This window comes from Thalassophryne amazonica, chromosome 15 (genome assembly GCF_902500255.1).
Source record: "Thalassophryne amazonica chromosome 15, fThaAma1.1, whole genome shotgun sequence".
NCBI classification, from domain to species: domain Eukaryota; kingdom Metazoa; phylum Chordata; class Actinopteri; order Batrachoidiformes; family Batrachoididae; genus Thalassophryne; species Thalassophryne amazonica.
This window is the reverse complement of record NC_047117.1, coordinates 32060433-32078100: the sequence shown is the minus strand read 5'-3', so window position 1 is coordinate 32078100 and position 17668 is coordinate 32060433. Positions and strand designations below refer to the sequence as shown.

Sequence of the window (17668 nt, the reverse complement as noted above, 5' to 3'; positions counted from 1 at the left end):
ATTTGAGACACACTGCATCCAACTTTTGATTTGTACTGTATGCCTTGCATATTTCATCTTAGGTATGTAAAATCTTATGCCAAACAAGGAATTTTATTGGAAATAAGACCTAGACAAGTCTTCAGTGATTTGTTTATCATGAAACATTTTCTCCCATAGGCAGATGTCAGTTTTGACTTGTCAGTTGCAGTGAGCTTTAGTACTTGAGGTACTGAACAAATACACAAATATGGTAATAAATACTCACAGTGTCGGAGTGCCACGGTTTAGCGTGCTGAGAGTGTCTTGTTGCCATGACCACTTGGGATACAATTTTCATAGCTGTAGCACGTTCTTGTATTGTACACTAGCTGTTTATTTTGTCTCTGTTTCTGTGACTTCTGATTCCTTTTCCTTCTCTTCCTTTACCTCTTCACCTTTTTCCATACCTTCCTTGACTTCCTCACCTGTCTCTTTCCCTTCCTTTTCCTCCTCAGCTTTTCCTTCCTCTTCCTTTCCCTCCTCACTTTTCTCTGCCTCTTTCTTTTTCTCATCACCAATTTCCTCCTCTTTTTCATCACCTTTTTTCTCTTCTTTGCCATCCTTTGTCACCCCTTCTTCTTCCTCATCCTTATCCTCTACTTCTTCTCCTGTCAGGTGCTCCAGATCAGAGATGCGCTTTCTGAGAGCCTTATCAGCTGCCTGATAATTTCCCAGAACCTTTTTTAGTTTGACCTGCATCAGATCCATCATACCGTACAAACGATTGATCTTCTCCTCCAGCTCCTTGGCCTCAGGCTTGATGTTGGCTGGGTCCAAGTCTATCAGGCCATCCTTCATTAGGATCTGTCGGCCTTTGTCCTCCAGCATGCCTTTGGCATCTGGGTACTCTATTAGTGACTCCATTAAGTCATCTTTGGATAAGCAGAAGAGATCTGAGTATCCAATACTTCGGATGTTGGCTGTCCGTCGGTTGCCTGCTTTGCTGCCTTTGATGTTCAGGATGCTGATCTCACCAAAGTAGCTGCCACTTCCCAGTACAACAAACTGTGTAACGCCATCATCAGCAACAACTGCCAGTTTTCCATCTTTGATGATATACATCTCACGACCAATATCACCCTTCTTGCAGATATAGTCTCCAGGGCTGAATACTTGAGGTTGAAGTTTGAGCACGAGCTCAATGAGTAAGCCTGCCTCACAGTCTGCAAAAATACGGACTTTCTTTAAGGTCTCCATGTGAACCTGGATTGCGATCTCAGCCTTTAATTTGTCTGGAAGATACCTGAGCACCTCCCGTTCATTTTGTGCCTTGCCATTATTCCACAGATAATCAAACCACTTAATGACTCGTAGCTCAAGTTCCTTGCTGACCTTTCGCACCTGGAAACAAAGTAAAAGAGCATTCAGAGTCAAATCAAAGACCTGTGTCTTTTCCAGTGGAAAAGAAGAGTGACATTTACCTGCATGTATTGTTTGATGTTGTCAATGCGAGCTTGAAACTGCGCTTGGGCAGCATTCATGTTGGAGATCATGGTGGCAATGTTTCCCACGATGGTGGCAAAGATCAAGACTCCAACTAAGAAGTCCATAACATGGAAGAAAAACTCTGAGTCCAGCGATGGTGGTGGGGTTTCTCCAATGGTGGTCAGGGTGAGTGTGGACCAGTAGAGACTGAACGCATACTTCCTCATGGGTTCCCCAAACTCAGGTTCTTCTGGATCATCAAGAGCTGGATACACCCATTCATCATAGCCAAAACCAATAGACTTGGAGAAGGAGAAGTAGAAGCAGGCATTCCAGTGGATGATAATGAGGATGTACATGATTAGGTTTGCAATGCGGAATATGTTGGGGTAATTGGTTTTAGTCTCTGTCTTTGAGAAGAATTCCATCATGCGACCAATTCTAAGAAGCTTGTTGATGCGGATCTCTGGATAGTCAAGTCCCACAAAGAAATAGAAGACATCAGTTGGGAGCATGGAGATTACATCGATGCAGAACTCCAAACTGTTCATGTAACGGTCCTGTAGAAGCTTCTTGTCTTTCACCAAGAGGCCTTGTTCAAGGTAACCTGCATTCATTAGTTTTGCAGATGTCATTCAACAACAACAACAACAACAACATATCTGACAGTAACATTAATTCCAAATGCTAATAATAATAATAATAGATTTGTAGGGGACTTTCAAGCAACAAATTCAAGGTCAAATCTGGGAGCATGCACAGGTGCTGCACTTTATCCCATGTACGAGGTCTGTGAGAAAAGTATCAGACCTTTTTATTTTTTTCAAAAACCATATGGATTTGAATCAAGTGTGATTGCATCAGCCAAACTTGAACCTTCGTGCGCATGCGTGAGTTTTTTCACACCTGTCGGTTGCGTCATTCGCCTGTGAGCAGGCTTTGTGTGAGCACTGGTCCACCCCTCTCGTCGTTTTTTATTGCAAATAAATGTCTGAACAATTTGGAGCTTTGCTGCATCAATTTTTTTCCAGAAAAATGTGAGAGACCTCCAGGTGGACACAAATTAATAGGGCTTTCAGGGATGATTTTAGGGGATTACACAGATTAAGGAGTGATCCAGATGGTTTAAAGACCGCCCACAACTGCTGAGAGCGCGCTGCTCTCCAAGCGCCGATCGACAGGCTCCAACCCCGCTGGAACAACCAGATCATTTCCAACGTGAAGGCTTTGTTGATCCGGGACGTCGTCTGACTTTCACAAAAAGGCAGGAGACGTGGACATCAGCACTTTTTCGGTACATTCCACTGTTACAGGAGTTTTTTTCATGGAAAATAAAGCGGAGGGACGCGCCACAGAGCCGTTCATTACGCGGCACAAAACCACCTCCGTGTTGGTCTCACAGGACGACTTTCAGGTGGATTTCAGACGGCTGTCGGTTGCTTTTCAGTCGTGTGATTATCCGAGAAATTGAGCATGCGCTGGACATGCCCCAACATGTCCTGTGAGGCTTCATCACGGCGTTGCTTTGCGCCATGCGGCTCCACCGCGACGCGCGGAACTCCGCCCCTCTTTCCATGACAAAAACTCCTGTAACAGTGGAATGTGCCGTTCATTTCTAAACTGGACGCTGTCTTGATCCGGTATGTCGTCTGACTAGCACAGGAATTGTGAAAAGACGTGGACATCAGCACTTTTTCGGCACATTGAGACAGACGTGCGGAGGAGTTCCGCGTGTCGTCCCTGAAAGCCATATTAATTTTCCCAACGGTGTCCACCTGGAGGTCTCTCACAGTTTCTGGAAAAAAATTGATGCAGCAAAGCTACAAATCGTTCAGACATTTATTCGCAATAAAACAACGACGAGAGGGGTGGACCAGTGCTCACACAAAGCCTGCTCACAGGCGAATGACGCAACCGACAGGCGTGAAAAAACCCACGCATGCGCACGAAGGTTCAAGCGTGGCTGATGCAATCACACATGATTCAAATCCATATGTTTTTTGAAAAAAATAAAAGGTCGGATACTTTTCTCACAGACCTCGTACAACACAATGAAACTACTTTGCGTCCTGGATGGCAATGACCCAGGCAGACAACCAGTCCATCCACACATCTTTAAAATAACCATCCATCTGTTGTGCCCAGGTGAAATGCTGGTGTCCTGTTGGCCTTCTCCATCACTGGAGTCCTCAGCACCTAGGCACCTCTGTGCTGGATCTCACACACAGAGGAATATGCCACATGGTCCAAACGTCTAAGCTGATGTTCCCTCAGAATGCAAGTGATACTCCTCATGCTTCCTTTAATGATGCACAGGTCAACCTGTTGACCCACGGGATGGGTGGGTGCGGTTAAGCTTGGTGAGAAAATTACGGGTATAGGTGGGGCAGGCTAAAAATTGGCAAAGCAGAATTCCCATTAAGTAATTAATAATTTACAGATATATTACATGTTCTCTAAATTCCATACAACAGGATAAATTTGATTACTTTAATCTTCTTTCTTTTGTCCCTCAAAGACGCATGTGCCACAGAGTGCGCTCTGCTTGATATGCTGAGTTCACCTCAGCAGGTTGTAGGTGATGCATTCTATGTTTGCACTAGTCTGTGGTCTGATACGTGTGTAGAGCTGACACACCCCACTCATAAGAACGCCATCTTTCCCACTAGCACCACAGCAGTATGTTTCAGCTGCAGCAGAACGTACCTCTGTGCAGCAAATGGGCAAATGCCCTGTGATCATGAACATTATCAGCACAGCGCACTTAATTTTTAAAGATTTAAAAATAAATAAATAAGTAAATCACAGGGAAAAAGAAAGATAGGGTACATAGTATGCATAGCTGCTTCTTTGATGGAAAACTGATCAACACTTTTTCTGCTTCTAATAGGCAGCCAAACTCTGTTTCTTAAAAAAATGTGTGTGTGTGTGTGTGTGTGTGTGTGTGTATATATATATATATATATATATATATATATATATATATATATATATATATATATATATATATATATATATATATACACACACACAACACCCTAATTCCAAAGAAGTTAGGACGTTGTGTAAAATGTAAATAAAAACAGAATACAATGATTTGCAAATCCTCTTCAACCTATATTCAATTGAATACACCACAAAGACAAGATATTTAATGTTCAAACTAATAACCTTTGTTGTTTTTGTGCAAATATTTGCTTATTTTGAAATGGATGCCTATAACACATTTCAAAAAAGTTGGGACAGGGGCAACAAAAGACTGGGAAAGTTGATGAATGCTCAAAGAACACCTAATTGGAAACAGGTGAGTGTCATGAATGGGAGCATCCCCAAAAGGCTCAGCCATTCACAAGCAAAGATGGGGTGAGGATCACCACTTAGTGAACAACTGCGTGAAAAAACAGTCCAACAGTTTAAGAACAATGTTTCTCAACTTTCAGTTGCAAGGAATTTAGGGATTCCATCATATACAGTCCATAATATAATCAGAAGATTCAGAGAATCTGGAGAACTTTCTACACGTATGTGGCCAGGCCGAAAAGCAACATTGAATGCCCATGACCTTCCATCCCTCAGGTGACACTGCATTAAAAACCAACATCATTGTGTAAAGGATCTTGCCGCGTGGGCTCAGGAACACTTCAGAAAACATTGTCAGTTAACACAGTTCGTCACTACATCTACAAGTGCAAGTTAAAACTCTACCATGCCAAGCGAAAGACATACATCAACAACATCCCGAAATGCTGCCACCTTCTCTGGGCCCCAGCTCATTTGAAATGGACAGATGCAAAGTGGAAAAGTGTGCTGTGGTCTGATGAGTCCACGTTTCAAATTGTTTTTGGAAATCATGGATGTTGTGTCCTCCGGACAAAAGAGGAAAGAGACCATCCAGATTATTACCAGCGCAAAGTTCAAAAGCCAACATCTGTGATAATATGGGGGTGTGTTAGTGCCCATGATATGGGCAACTTACACATCTGTGATGGCACCATCAATGCTGAAAGGTACATCCAGGTTTTGGAGCAACACATGCTGCCATCCAAGCAACGTCTTTTTCAGGGACGTCTGTGCTTATTTCATTAAGACGATGCCAAGCCACATTCTGCACGTGTTACAACAGCGTGGCTTCATATGGTGGTGCTTTATGAAGCACAAAATATGACAACGGAGACCCCGGACTGTTGAACAACTGAAGCTGTACATCAAGCAAGAATGGGAAAATATTCCACCTACAAAGTTTCAGCATTTAGTGTCCTCAGTTCCCAAAAGCTTACTGAGTGTTGTTAGAAAGAAAGGTGATGTAACACAGTGGTAAACATACCACTGTCCCAGCATTTTTGAAACGTGTTGCAGGCATCCATTTCAACATGAGCAAATATTTGCACAAAACAATAAAGTTTTGTCTTTGTGGTGTATTCAACTGAATATAGGTTGAAGAGGATTTAAAAATCATTGTATTCTGTTTTTATTTACATTTTACACAATGTCCCAACTTCATTGGAATTGGGATTGTATACAGACATATGTATATATTATATACATACATACCCTTACCAAAAAGTAGTATATGCAAGTATGTTTCAAGTATACTTCTAGTTTACTTTTTCTATACTTATAAGTACTATTTTTTGGTAAGGGTAGTCTCTGCACACACACACACGCACACGTGCACACCCCCCTCTGATGCATTCAGTGTCTGTTGAAATTGTTTTTCTTGTCTCTCTCTTTTTTCTGTCTTTTCCACCATGGGTTCCCAGCATGCATTGCAACAAACACTTGTAGGCCGGCCCAAAAACAGAAGTCTGGCCTGCTCATTTTTTAAAATGTAATGTACAGCTATTTACATTGAAAGATAAAGCTTTTGCACAGAGTGTGCACTCTGTGTTGCTTGATAAATTCTAAATACCACAACCTACACATCACAAATCTCTCTGCACCCAGTCATTATGGAAAACATTAATTATAACACATTTACATTCTGGCAGAAATCGGTTTTGGCTCAGAAAAACAACTGTGGCCCTGTTTGGTTGTGTGTGAAAGAAAGAGAGAAAGTGTGTGTGTGTGTGTGTGTGTGTGTGTGTGTGTGTGTGTGTGTGTGTGTGTGTGGTGTGTGTGTGTGTGTGTGTGGTGTGTGTGTGTGTGTGTGTGTGTGTGTGTGTGTGTGTGTGTGTGTGTGTGTGTGGTTATGTTGCTGAGTAAACTAGGTTTTTAATAGTTGCACACTACAGAGTTATACTGCATAATGGATGTTGTATGAGTAATGTCTTGCTCATTTTCACCTTTTCTTTGACCTTATCTTCAATTGACATCACAACCAACATGTTTGTTTGATAAGAATATATCATCATTTTCCAAGTTATGGCTTCCCTCGCCATAACTGACCTGATTTTAAAGCTAGAACCAAAATCCCGCCCAATTATGCCCAGGATTAGATATAGCTTTCAAAAAGAAAAAGATCTCGCTTCACATTTGGGCAGCATGGTGGCTTAGTGTTTAGCACTGTTGCCTCACAGCGAGAAGGTCATGGGTTCAATTCCTACCTGTGGCCTTTCTGTGTGGAGTTTGCGTGTTTTCCCCATGTTTCCGCGGATTCTCCCTGGGCGCTCCGGCTTCCTCCCATATCCAAAGACACGCAGGTTAGGTGGATTGGAAACTTTAATTTGTCCATAGGTGTGTGTGCGGGTGTAGATGTGTTTGTTTGTCTACACACATATCACATATGGGCTACATTATGGCCATGCCTAATGAAGAGTGTAACTCCAACTCTTTTGCACTCAGTGCCTAACTATAATGCCATATTTCCTGCTGGTGGAATAGCAAAGTGTGATCAGACACACCCCACATGAACTTGCACCTTCTGCACTGCTCATTTTTGCATCTGTTGTCAAAATAGAGTCCTATGTGACCAAAAGCCATGAATGGATGTCTTTGGTATGTGGTCTCTTTGAAGAATCTGAGCACTAATGGGGCGATTTTGTGCCATTTGTGAGCAGTTAGTCAAACAAGGCAAAGTACTTGCATTGTGATGGTATGCCACCTGCAACACTATGGCCATGTGGCATGCTTCCCGGGGCATGAAACAACCAGCCCAGTCTCACATTTTTTTCATGCCACCATCACAAAAAGCACCGGATTTTTGTGACACTTTTTTATATTTGCTATTCATAATCTTCTCTTTCTCTTACTTTAAGCATAACCATAGCCTAAATGTCTACCCTCTCCTAACCCTAGCCGTAATCCCCCGACCCTGCCCCCGTCACCCCACATTTCGTGCCCCATCACAAAATGAATTCATGCCCCTGTCAAGAAACGTGGCCCATTTTCATGCCCCCATCACAAACCCATAGATTAATGTACTTTTCGTAATGCTGCCATGCACTGCCGTGAGACTGCGTTGGACACAGCACACTGTTTCTTCAGTAATGAGGACCCCAGAAACGGAAAAGAAAAGAGGACACCCACACCTGGCTCCAACAGATCAGTTGCTACTTTTGGACTGGGAGAGGGGGTGAAGATGGATCAGTGGTCTGTCTGGGTGGGCCAACATTGGTTCCAAACAGTAGTGTTATCAATTCGGCAACACTTGTACATGCTTCCACGCCTGACCTGACTGGAATATTGCTTCAAAGCTGATTTTAACCCTCAATGGTACACAGTGAAATTTGCTACTCTGTACAACTTCTTGATTTTAAGACATAACATTTATTATTTAGGCCATTCTTGCAAATATCTGTAATATAGGTTGAAGGAAAACTGCTGTCACAGTGCTGTAGTTATTTAAACAAAATGACACAAACCTACACGGTTTCCTTTAGAGTCCAACCAGATACTATTATATCAAACCCCCGTAAGAAAAAAATATAATGACATCCACAGTATTTAATCAAACTGGATCAAAATTAAGTAAAATTTAGGACACCTCTATAGGTAACAATTACATGAAATTTCAGCTGAATAAGTATAATGGTTAAAAAATAGAACAATAACACTGGTATACAAATATTTAGAAGTTGTCTGCTTCAGAAATAAAATGTGCTATTTATTATGGATTTTGGCATGTTGAATTCAAATATGATAATAACAATGGCTAATTGGCTCCTGATATTCCAATATACAAGGTTTTACATTTTGTGTCTACATAATTATCTAAGGATTAAACAACAAGAAGCCATGCATTGTACGGTTTGAATGCACTTCGCGGAGTAACACCACTCTGCTTTGTGTCGTGGTGTTTTAGACTCTGCGAAGTGCATTCAAACCGTATAATGCACAACTTCGAGTTGTTTAATCCGCTTATGCCATGGTCGCACACAGTGAGCTAACACACAAATATTTATTTAAGTTAACAGAACCCGATAAAAATGCACAAGTATTTGGGAGTATTTTATGCCAGTCTCAAGATATTTTCATCCTTGGCAACTGTTCTCTTCTTCTTTCCCATCTTCAATCTTGTCCAGTTCGTCCGATGTTGAATCTTTATGCCGTTGCTTTTGCTGTTCTTCTCGTTTGCTCTCCTCCTCTTTTCATTCCTCAAACGTTTTATTTTGGCCAAAAATAAAAAAAATTCACTTGGAAATCCATGTTTTATCGCGTTTCCAACTGATTTGCGCGTTGCTGTGGTGACTACCAGAGCAGAGTGATATTACAGTGACTTAACTCGCCGAACTACGTGTGCGTATACACGAAAATAATGCACGCCAGTTAGACATGGAATTCTCACTGACCGTGGTATAAATTGTGTTAACAGTAGAGTTTTCATGAAAAATCATAAACATAGGTCTTTTTTATGTTTCTCTGACTGTTTGTATAATATTTCACCTGTTCTCTTTTTGAAACATTTTAAAAATCAGCAAAAGGGTTATATATTAATCCTTACTAGCAATAACATTTCTTAAAACTACAGCCAATCAACAATTTCAAACAACATTTTTATTCTCCGTGGCCCAAAATTAGTCACGTTTGACTCTTTATTTCAGAAGCATTTTGGCTGTAGACCAGTGTAATTATTCCCTGGTTGGGGTTAAAGCTTGGTATGTTTTGACTTACTGTACCTGTTCTGGCCTTGAAGGCCATATCAGCAAGGTAGATTAGGTCTGATGTGTAGTCCAGAATAGCCCAGTAAATGATGTAGTCATGCTGCAGCTCCTCAAAACAGGCCCTGCCAAAGGAGAAAAAGACCATGCACAGCGAGTGGCACGTAAATTAATAATGATGAGCACTTCTGCAGACATTTCCTTTTCTGTGCCGCGATCTCCTGTTGTGCTGCCGTTATTATGAGGTGCTTATCTCATGACTCCCACACTAACAGGTACTAATGTGTTCATTCACTGCAGTAAATTTGAATTAAACCAAAGTAAGTCTACCAGCAGGAAAATGAAAGTGTAACCAGCAGGAACAAGTGTGTGGTTCAGTACAGACATTTGCAACACCTTTGTACTCTCAGTTGGATCCAAATTCAAATTAAAAATGGAGTTTTGCTCACCTGGCGATGATCATAGTCCAGTTGTACATGACTGGCAACGTGATGATGAACAGCCAGTGGTAATATAAATTCCCAGCAGGGTTTATGACAAATATCTCTTTGGGCCTGGAAAAAGAAATTCCGAATGGATTAAACAGATTGTAAATACAATCAGTGGGTTAAAGTATTCACAGTCTGACTGATCCACTTACTTCTCTTTTTCCTTCTCTTTTTCCTTTTCTTTCTCCTTCTCCTTCTTCTCTTTCTCTTCCCTTTCCTTTGCTTCCCTTTCTTCCTTTTCTTTCTTTTCCTTCTCCTTTTTTCTGTAATGTTCAACACATTAATGAACACTGACGACCAAATATTCTTTAAAGGCTCTTTAAAGTGTCAAAATGGAAAGTTAAGTAAAGTGGTTACACTTTCTTTTCCTTCTTTTCTTTTTTCTCTTTCTTTTTTTTCTTTTTCTCCCTGAAAAAAGAAACATAATTAGTGCATGTAATTGCGATCCTGCAACGACTTACAAAAAGGTTTTTTGAAGGCAGGAGTTATCTATTGGTGACCCTTTTATTGTACTTACTCTTCTTCATTGTTGTTGCTGTTATTCACATTGAACAGACTATAAGGGTTTGATTGTGTTGGACTTCTGCAAGAAAGACAGATCATAAAATTTATAATTTTACAGAGCCGGCAAGTCTTTGTAATTATTTCTCATCATCTTTTCATGAAAAACGTTCACTCTGTGGTTTGGCATTTCTTTGGTGGTTTTGCTTACAAGTCGTCCTCAGTTTGTGGTGTGATGTCAGGTGGCACCCAGAAGTGGGGAAAAGTGCTTGAAGTGGTCATGGCAGCAAAAAATATCTGTGGAAAATAAAAGCAGATCCTTACAATTACCCCAAAAGTAAGATGAATAAAGTAGGTTACCAGGGGTACCATCATGACTAAAATGGTTTGCACAACGTTTTTTTTTTTTGCCAGTGTTATAAAGCTGTGTGGACATATAAATCTCAGTCATGAAAGTATTAATATGTAAAAGCCTGTTGTTATTGTAGTCCCATTCAAATGCACCATTTCAGTTATTTTATGGACTGTATGGTCCTGTGTCCCCAGGTGGTATTTAGCCCTGGTCACATGGCACTGAAGCACAAAGAAGCCAAAACAAAACAAGAAATCTGGACTTATGTTGACTTTCGTCTACATCGTCTTTGTTCCTGCAGCTGGCGCTTCATCACAATTTCCAAACTGTTGAAAAATGTGAACAAATCCCAAAAACCTTAATTCGTCCACATTTAGTTTTTGCTTTCTGTTTTGATGATTCCTTATCATTTGCATAGTTTCCGTAACATCAGCATTCCATTTCATTGTCGTCCAACTTCATCCAACCTCCCAAGTCTGCCGTATTGCACAAACATCGATGATATCTGAATGGATCAATAACTAAAGCTCCGATGAGGTGCACATAACATCCTTGTATTGCTGATGACTCGTCCATGTGTGGGACGCAAAGCAACGTTGTCATACAGAAACAACAGCGGTAAGAAATTTTATGAACTACCATAACTATTTATGCACGTTCCAGCTATTTGTGGCAGGCCTGCCTGTGCCAGCCCAGTTTCACTTTTTTTTTGTGCTCCCGTCACAAAATGATTAAAATTTTCATGACTTTTTTTTTTTTAACTCATTGTTACTAACCCTACTCCTACCCCCAAATCTAACCTTAACCATAACCTAACCCTATTCCTTCCCCCAACCCAAACTATAACCACCTTCACTTTTAATTTCATGCAGCCATTACAGAATGAATTCGTGCTGCCGTGATGAAAATGAGGTGCTTTTCGTGACAATATCACAAACCAGTAGATTAATGTATATTTCGTGCTGCTGAATGCCGACTTGCTATGAGAGTGGGTTGCCTGTGCACACACGCTGTTGTGAAGGGAAACAAGATCTCTCACCTGTTGTCAAGCCAACCAGATCCCACACCTGCAAGTACTGCAGACATGAGGATAAGGCTGGCTGCGCTCGGTCTCATGCCCGCTGTCAATCACATCATCGTGAATGTTTTGTTTTGATTTTGTTCAAAGCATTAAGGTCAACATTCGCTTCATTCTTCTTTTGTTACTTTCGGTTTTGTTTTGTTCCCTGTTGCGCTCTTGATTCGGAGGCTTTTCGGTGATTGGAAAGGATCATTCGTCTACTTTTTGTCGACGATTTGTGACTTTGTGACTTTTTATCCTTCGTTCAGCTATCACCGTGTGACCGGGCCTTTACCTGAACATTGCATTAAAGTACCAATGAGGCTTCCCCACATTACAGGAATGTTCATGTAGATGATCCAGAATGTTGCTGGGATGCTACCAGGGGCTACTGGTCTGTAGAAGAGCATTAGGGCCCCACTGCCTCAAAATATTGAGGAAAGAAAATCTACTACAACATAATTCATAAATAAGAAATAAGTATGGTTTCTTCAGTCAAAGTATGCAAATGCTTTAGGGCTGTTCATGTTACATTGTGAAAAAATAAAAGTTGTGAGAGAATTCAGGCTACATGTTGTTTTTGTTCCATTTGGGGTTTTATAGGTGCAGACCAAATTTGAACTCAATCAGATAAGATTTAGAGGTCCCCCAGAGTGACATATTTTCCTCTCCCTCCGCTGGCAACGCATTGTCACCCTAACGGTAGAAGACTCTGATGGCATTATTTTTCTTTTATAGGTACATATGATGCTTCTAAGCGCAAAAAGTGGTGGTTGATTGGTTACCAAGAGGAAAAAATTACTGGAATTACTGGATTACTACATTGTTTGTTTGGGGAAATTGTTGCTTTGTGGGGGACCCCTAAACAATGACCGATTACAATAACATTTGCCACAGATCTTTTATTTTATTAGTGGAACAAGAACAACATGTGGCCCAAAAGATTTTGTAACATTTGACATTTTGAACAGGTCTAAAGTGCTTGTCAGTGTTTAATGTGAATTTAAATGTGTTCCAACACTTCATTTCAGTGTTTTTGTGACAGAGGCCAGCAGGAGTCGCTGTGCATGTGGTAATCCGTAAATCTCACTCCCCTACAGTTAATAAGACTCTCTGGCCACAGGGTCAGAGGCCCGATGTCACCGACCGAACGGCCCATCCTAAAAATCTGTTTGCCCTGCCTTCACTGCGCATGCGTCATTTCTGCATGTCAGCTGCGGTTCACTGATTATCACCTTCTTTCTGCTTTAAACTGCACTCTAGTCATCATCTATCTCAGCAACAGATATCTGATGCTTTTGTATAAGAGTAATTTCCACATAATTTCAGCATTATTTCATAATAAAAGATGGAGGAAGCGATTGGAGCACCACAGCAGCCATGATGGGCTGCTCCTGCTGTGTTCACTGCGCCTCCGTCATTTCAAAGCATCGGTAGCGATTCTCTGATTATCGCCTCGTTTCTGCTTAAAACTGACTTTAGAATGATTTAAGAGGTTTTACTTTGTCATCTGATGGTTAATAATCACATTATTCCCTTTGATTTTTTTTGGGTGTAGAGACTCAGTCTCAGATGAGCTGCTGTGGTCCCAAATGACACGTGCAGTAAAGGCAGGGCGGACCAATTTTTAGGGGGGACCATTCGGCCTGCAACACTGGTCATCACAAGTCAGAAGTGTCAGAGACGAGAAAAACAGTGATTTTTTGTTGTTTGTTTGATTTTTTGCTTTTTACAATGTGACCATGGAATTTATTTTAGGTGGGTGCTTCATAAACTGTAACTTAAAAACTAACTGTAATTAAAAAATAATTTAATTTCAGGTGGACCCTCAGATGTGCAAATATGGCATATGCATCTTTGTTACGCAGATGATACCCAGCTTTATCTATCCATGAAGCCAGAGGACACACACCAATTAACTAAACTGCAGGATTGTCTTACAGACATAAAGACATGGATGACCTCTAATTTCCTGCTTTTAAACTCAGATAAAACTGAAGTTATTGTACTTGGCCCCACAAATCTTAGAAACATTGTGTCTAACCAGATGCTTACTCTGGATGGCATTACCCTGACCTCTAGTAATACTGTGAGAAATCTTGGAGTCATTTTTGATCAGGATATGTCATTCAAAGCGCATATTAAACAAATATGTAAGACTGCTTTTTTGCATTTACGCAATATCTCTAAAATTAGAAAGGTCTTGTCTCAGAGTGATGCTGAAAAACTAATTCATGCATTTATGTCCTCTAGGCTGGACTATTGTAATTCATTATTATAAGGTTGTCCTAAAAGTTCTCTGAAAAGCCTTCAGTTAATTCAAAATGCTGCAGCTAGAGTACTGACGGGGACTAGAAGGAGAGAGCATATCTCACCCATATTGGCCTCTCTTCATTGGCTTCCTGTTAATTCTAGAATAGAATTTAAAATTCTTCTTCTTACTTATAAGGTTTTGAATAATCAGGTCCCATCTTACCTTAGGGACCTCATAGTACCATATCACCCCAATAGAGCGCTTCGCTCTCAGACTGCAGGCTTACTTGTAGTTCCTAGGGTTTGTAAGAGTAGAATGGGAGGCAGAGCCTTCAGCTTTCAGGCTCCTCTCCTGTGGAACCAGCTCCCAATTCGGATCAGGGAGACAGACACCCTCTCTACTTTTAAGATTAGGCTTAAAACTTTCCTTTTGCTAAAGCTTATAGTTAGGGCTGGATCAGGTGACCCTGAACCATCCCTTAGTTATGCTGCTATAGACTTAGACTGCTGGGGGGTTCCCATGATGCACTGAGTGTTTCTTTCTCTTTTTGCTCTGTATGCACCACTCTGCATTTAATCTTTAGTGATTGATCTCTGCTCCCCTCCACAGCATGTCTTTTTCCTGGTTCTCTCCCTCAGCCCCAACCAGTCCAGGCAGAAGACTGCCCCTCCCTGAGCCTGGTTCTGCTGGAGATTTCTTCCTGTTAAAAGGGAGTTTTTCCTTCCCACTGTCGCCAAGTGCTTGCTCACAGGGGGTCGTTTTGACCATTGGGGTTTTTACGTAATTATTGTATGGCCTTGCCTTACAATATAAAGCGCCTTGGGGCAACTGTTTGTTGTGCTTTGGTGCTATATAAATAAAATTGATTGATTGATTGATTTGTGGCCTTCTGGTTAGAGCGTCTGCTTCCTATGCTGGAGTTTGTGTCCCGAGGGGAGTGAGTGGGAAGAGTCAGTGCAGAGCAGCTGCTACATTTCCATTTAATTTAATTTTGGTTAATGAGAATAAAGCATACTTCATGGTTGCATTGCTGGTTGTAAACTTTTCATAATCGTTTGACCTGAGGATGAGTTTTAATTCAAGCATCAAACTTTCCTTTAGGGATGCAGCTGGATCATTTCACAGGAATTAACCATTTTTCTATCCATGAATATGACCAATTTTACTCTCTTATTTTCACCCCAAAATCAGTTTATATTGTTGATTTATGTAACATAACTAAACAATACACTTGTGAAATGTGTTTACATCCCAGCCAACATGTATAAGCAATAACCCAAAAACCATCAATCCTATGATCTTGTATCTCATTCCATTTAAATAGCACATAATGAGGATGGAGTCCTGAGGTGGTGGTTAACTCAGTTGAAAGAGCAGCTTTGTTTTGCCTGTATAATATCCCATAGACATGTCTTCAACCTGCTGGATGGGGCGTCCTCATTTATGTGACTGTCACATAATAACCTTATGGTAACTATCATGGGGATAAACGTGACCCTCACTACATGGTCAAATGTGGATAAAGATATAGAACAGAATGGGAAAGGAAAACTAGAATTAAAGAATGGATAGAATGTGTGGCAGGGGATGATACCAAACTTTTCATCAGTGCTGCAAATGAGTTATGGCAAACTTGAAATAGTATTTCTGTTAATCAGAACCTTTGCAACACATGTTTCTTAACAGTGTTATTTACTGAACAGTTGATGAATGCACATTCATATCAAGTGTGAATTTCATCTTGAAAAGGTACAGTCAGCAGAGTCTGTATGTGCACATGCACTGTAAATGGTTGATTAACATGAACCCCCAAATAAATGTAAATATAAAATGTAGATAAAAAATATTTTGCACAATGTGCTCCTTTTAAAATACCAAAATTATTTGAAAAAAAATGACAAAAATTAAATAAATAAATGCTCAAAAGATGAAAGTTAGCACAACTTTACTCATCCAAAAATAATTCTAAAAGCAAGAGTCAGATGATTATCAGTCTCCCATCAAGGTTATGCAGGTTGATTCAAATTCTGCTCAATTGTTTTGGTTTGTGTTCCTGTGGAAATTCATGTCTGAAGGAAAATGATTTATGAAGGTTAACTTACCTTTTCCACTCGTCAGTGTAATACCAAGCCCATTTTCCTCAGGTATTAGCTTTGTCTTTCCAGTTCTGGATCCTGACCACTTACATCGTCACCTTAGTGTTTAAAATATGCTAATTAAAACAGCATCAATATAGATGGCCCACTGATACCTAAGCACATTGTCTGTCTCGTATGTCATAGAGGCTTTGTGACCCAGATAAGGATTTGTGGATTAGAGGAGGCTGACAAGAAGAGAACCATAGACATTTATCCTCTTTATTTATTCACCACCACAGCAAAAAGTAGCACAGCGTGCATAACTATTAGTAAGCCCCTTAGAAAAGATCCACAAAGTTGAAATCACTTTTAAAACCTGCAACAGGATGTATGTTCCACAAACATTTGTGGAACAGCAGATTCATGCACACACAGCTCAGTCAGCACTTTGCTGATCCTATTAGTGCTGCATGTAGCGCAGATTTCAGATCAGGTAGGTCAGGGTGCTCTTGTCGTAATAAGAATGCGACACTGATGTGAAATCTGAACCTACATCAGCGTTCATGCATCTTAACCGCGGGCCAAGACGTGTGGATGACTGCGGTTCACTGGCTCGCCCTGTTGGCTAATGTTGTGCTTGCATGTTCTAAAATTGTATTTCACTGTAAAAAAGCATCACGTATGAGTGGTGTCATTAATGAAGATGTTTTCATGGTGTTTACATTTTACATTAACCAAAAGCATTTTGGATGCAAACAAAAGGGAATTTTGAACACCAAATTGAGAAAAAGTGTGAAGACAGAAAGCAAAACAATGAAATATGATTGACAGGTTTGGACACAAACCAGACTCCATTGTTAATCTGTACAAAGAGATTTTCTTCCAAGTCAAAGCATTTCTTTATTCTCAGTTCACCATTCTGAATGCTTCAGTGCTGATAGCACACATTTCTCTCCAGTGATTATTTGAGCTACGGACAATCAGAGGAGAAACATTGGCATTAAAGGAAGACAATTTACAGTACAGTTCCTGGATCTGCTGCTGCTGCTCCTCCATTCATGCCAACCTCAACAGCCACTGGGGCAGCACCAAATTCTGCAACCGGGTCAGCTGGGTTGACATCACCACGGGCCACATCAGCTGGAGCCACATCACCGGCAGCAGCATCGGCCGGTATGGCATCTGCAGGGGGCGGCTCAACTGCAGCTGCTTTGTCTGCAGCAGGTTCAGCTCCAGCCACTGCGGCGGCTTCTGCAGCAGGTTCAGCTCCAGCCACTGCGGCGGCTTCTGCAGCAGGTTCGGCTCCAGCCGCGGCGGCGGCTTCTGCAGCAGGTTCGGCTCCAGCCGCTGCGGCGGCTTCTGCAGCAGGTTCGGCTCCAGCCGCGGCGGCTGCTTCTGCAGCAGGTTCCGCTCCAGCCACTGCGGCGGCTTCTGCAGCAGGTTCCGCTCCAGC

The 17668-nt window shown here is 41.2% G+C and overlaps 1 protein-coding gene across 1 annotated transcript; it reads right to left on the bottom strand.

The window, feature by feature from the left end:
• Window positions 1–262: 262 nt before the first annotated feature.
• On the bottom strand, window positions 263–10811 carry cnga1a (cyclic nucleotide gated channel subunit alpha 1a). The gene is given in 8 exon segments (XM_034188162.1): window positions 263–1362; window positions 1443–2053; window positions 9501–9607; window positions 9932–10036; window positions 10111–10260; window positions 10328–10378; window positions 10488–10553; window positions 10683–10811. Coding segments are annotated over 8 exon segments (2169 nt in total). The 5' UTR covers window positions 10754–10811; the 3' UTR covers window positions 263–354.
• Between the last annotated feature and the right edge of the window lie 6857 nt (window positions 10812–17668).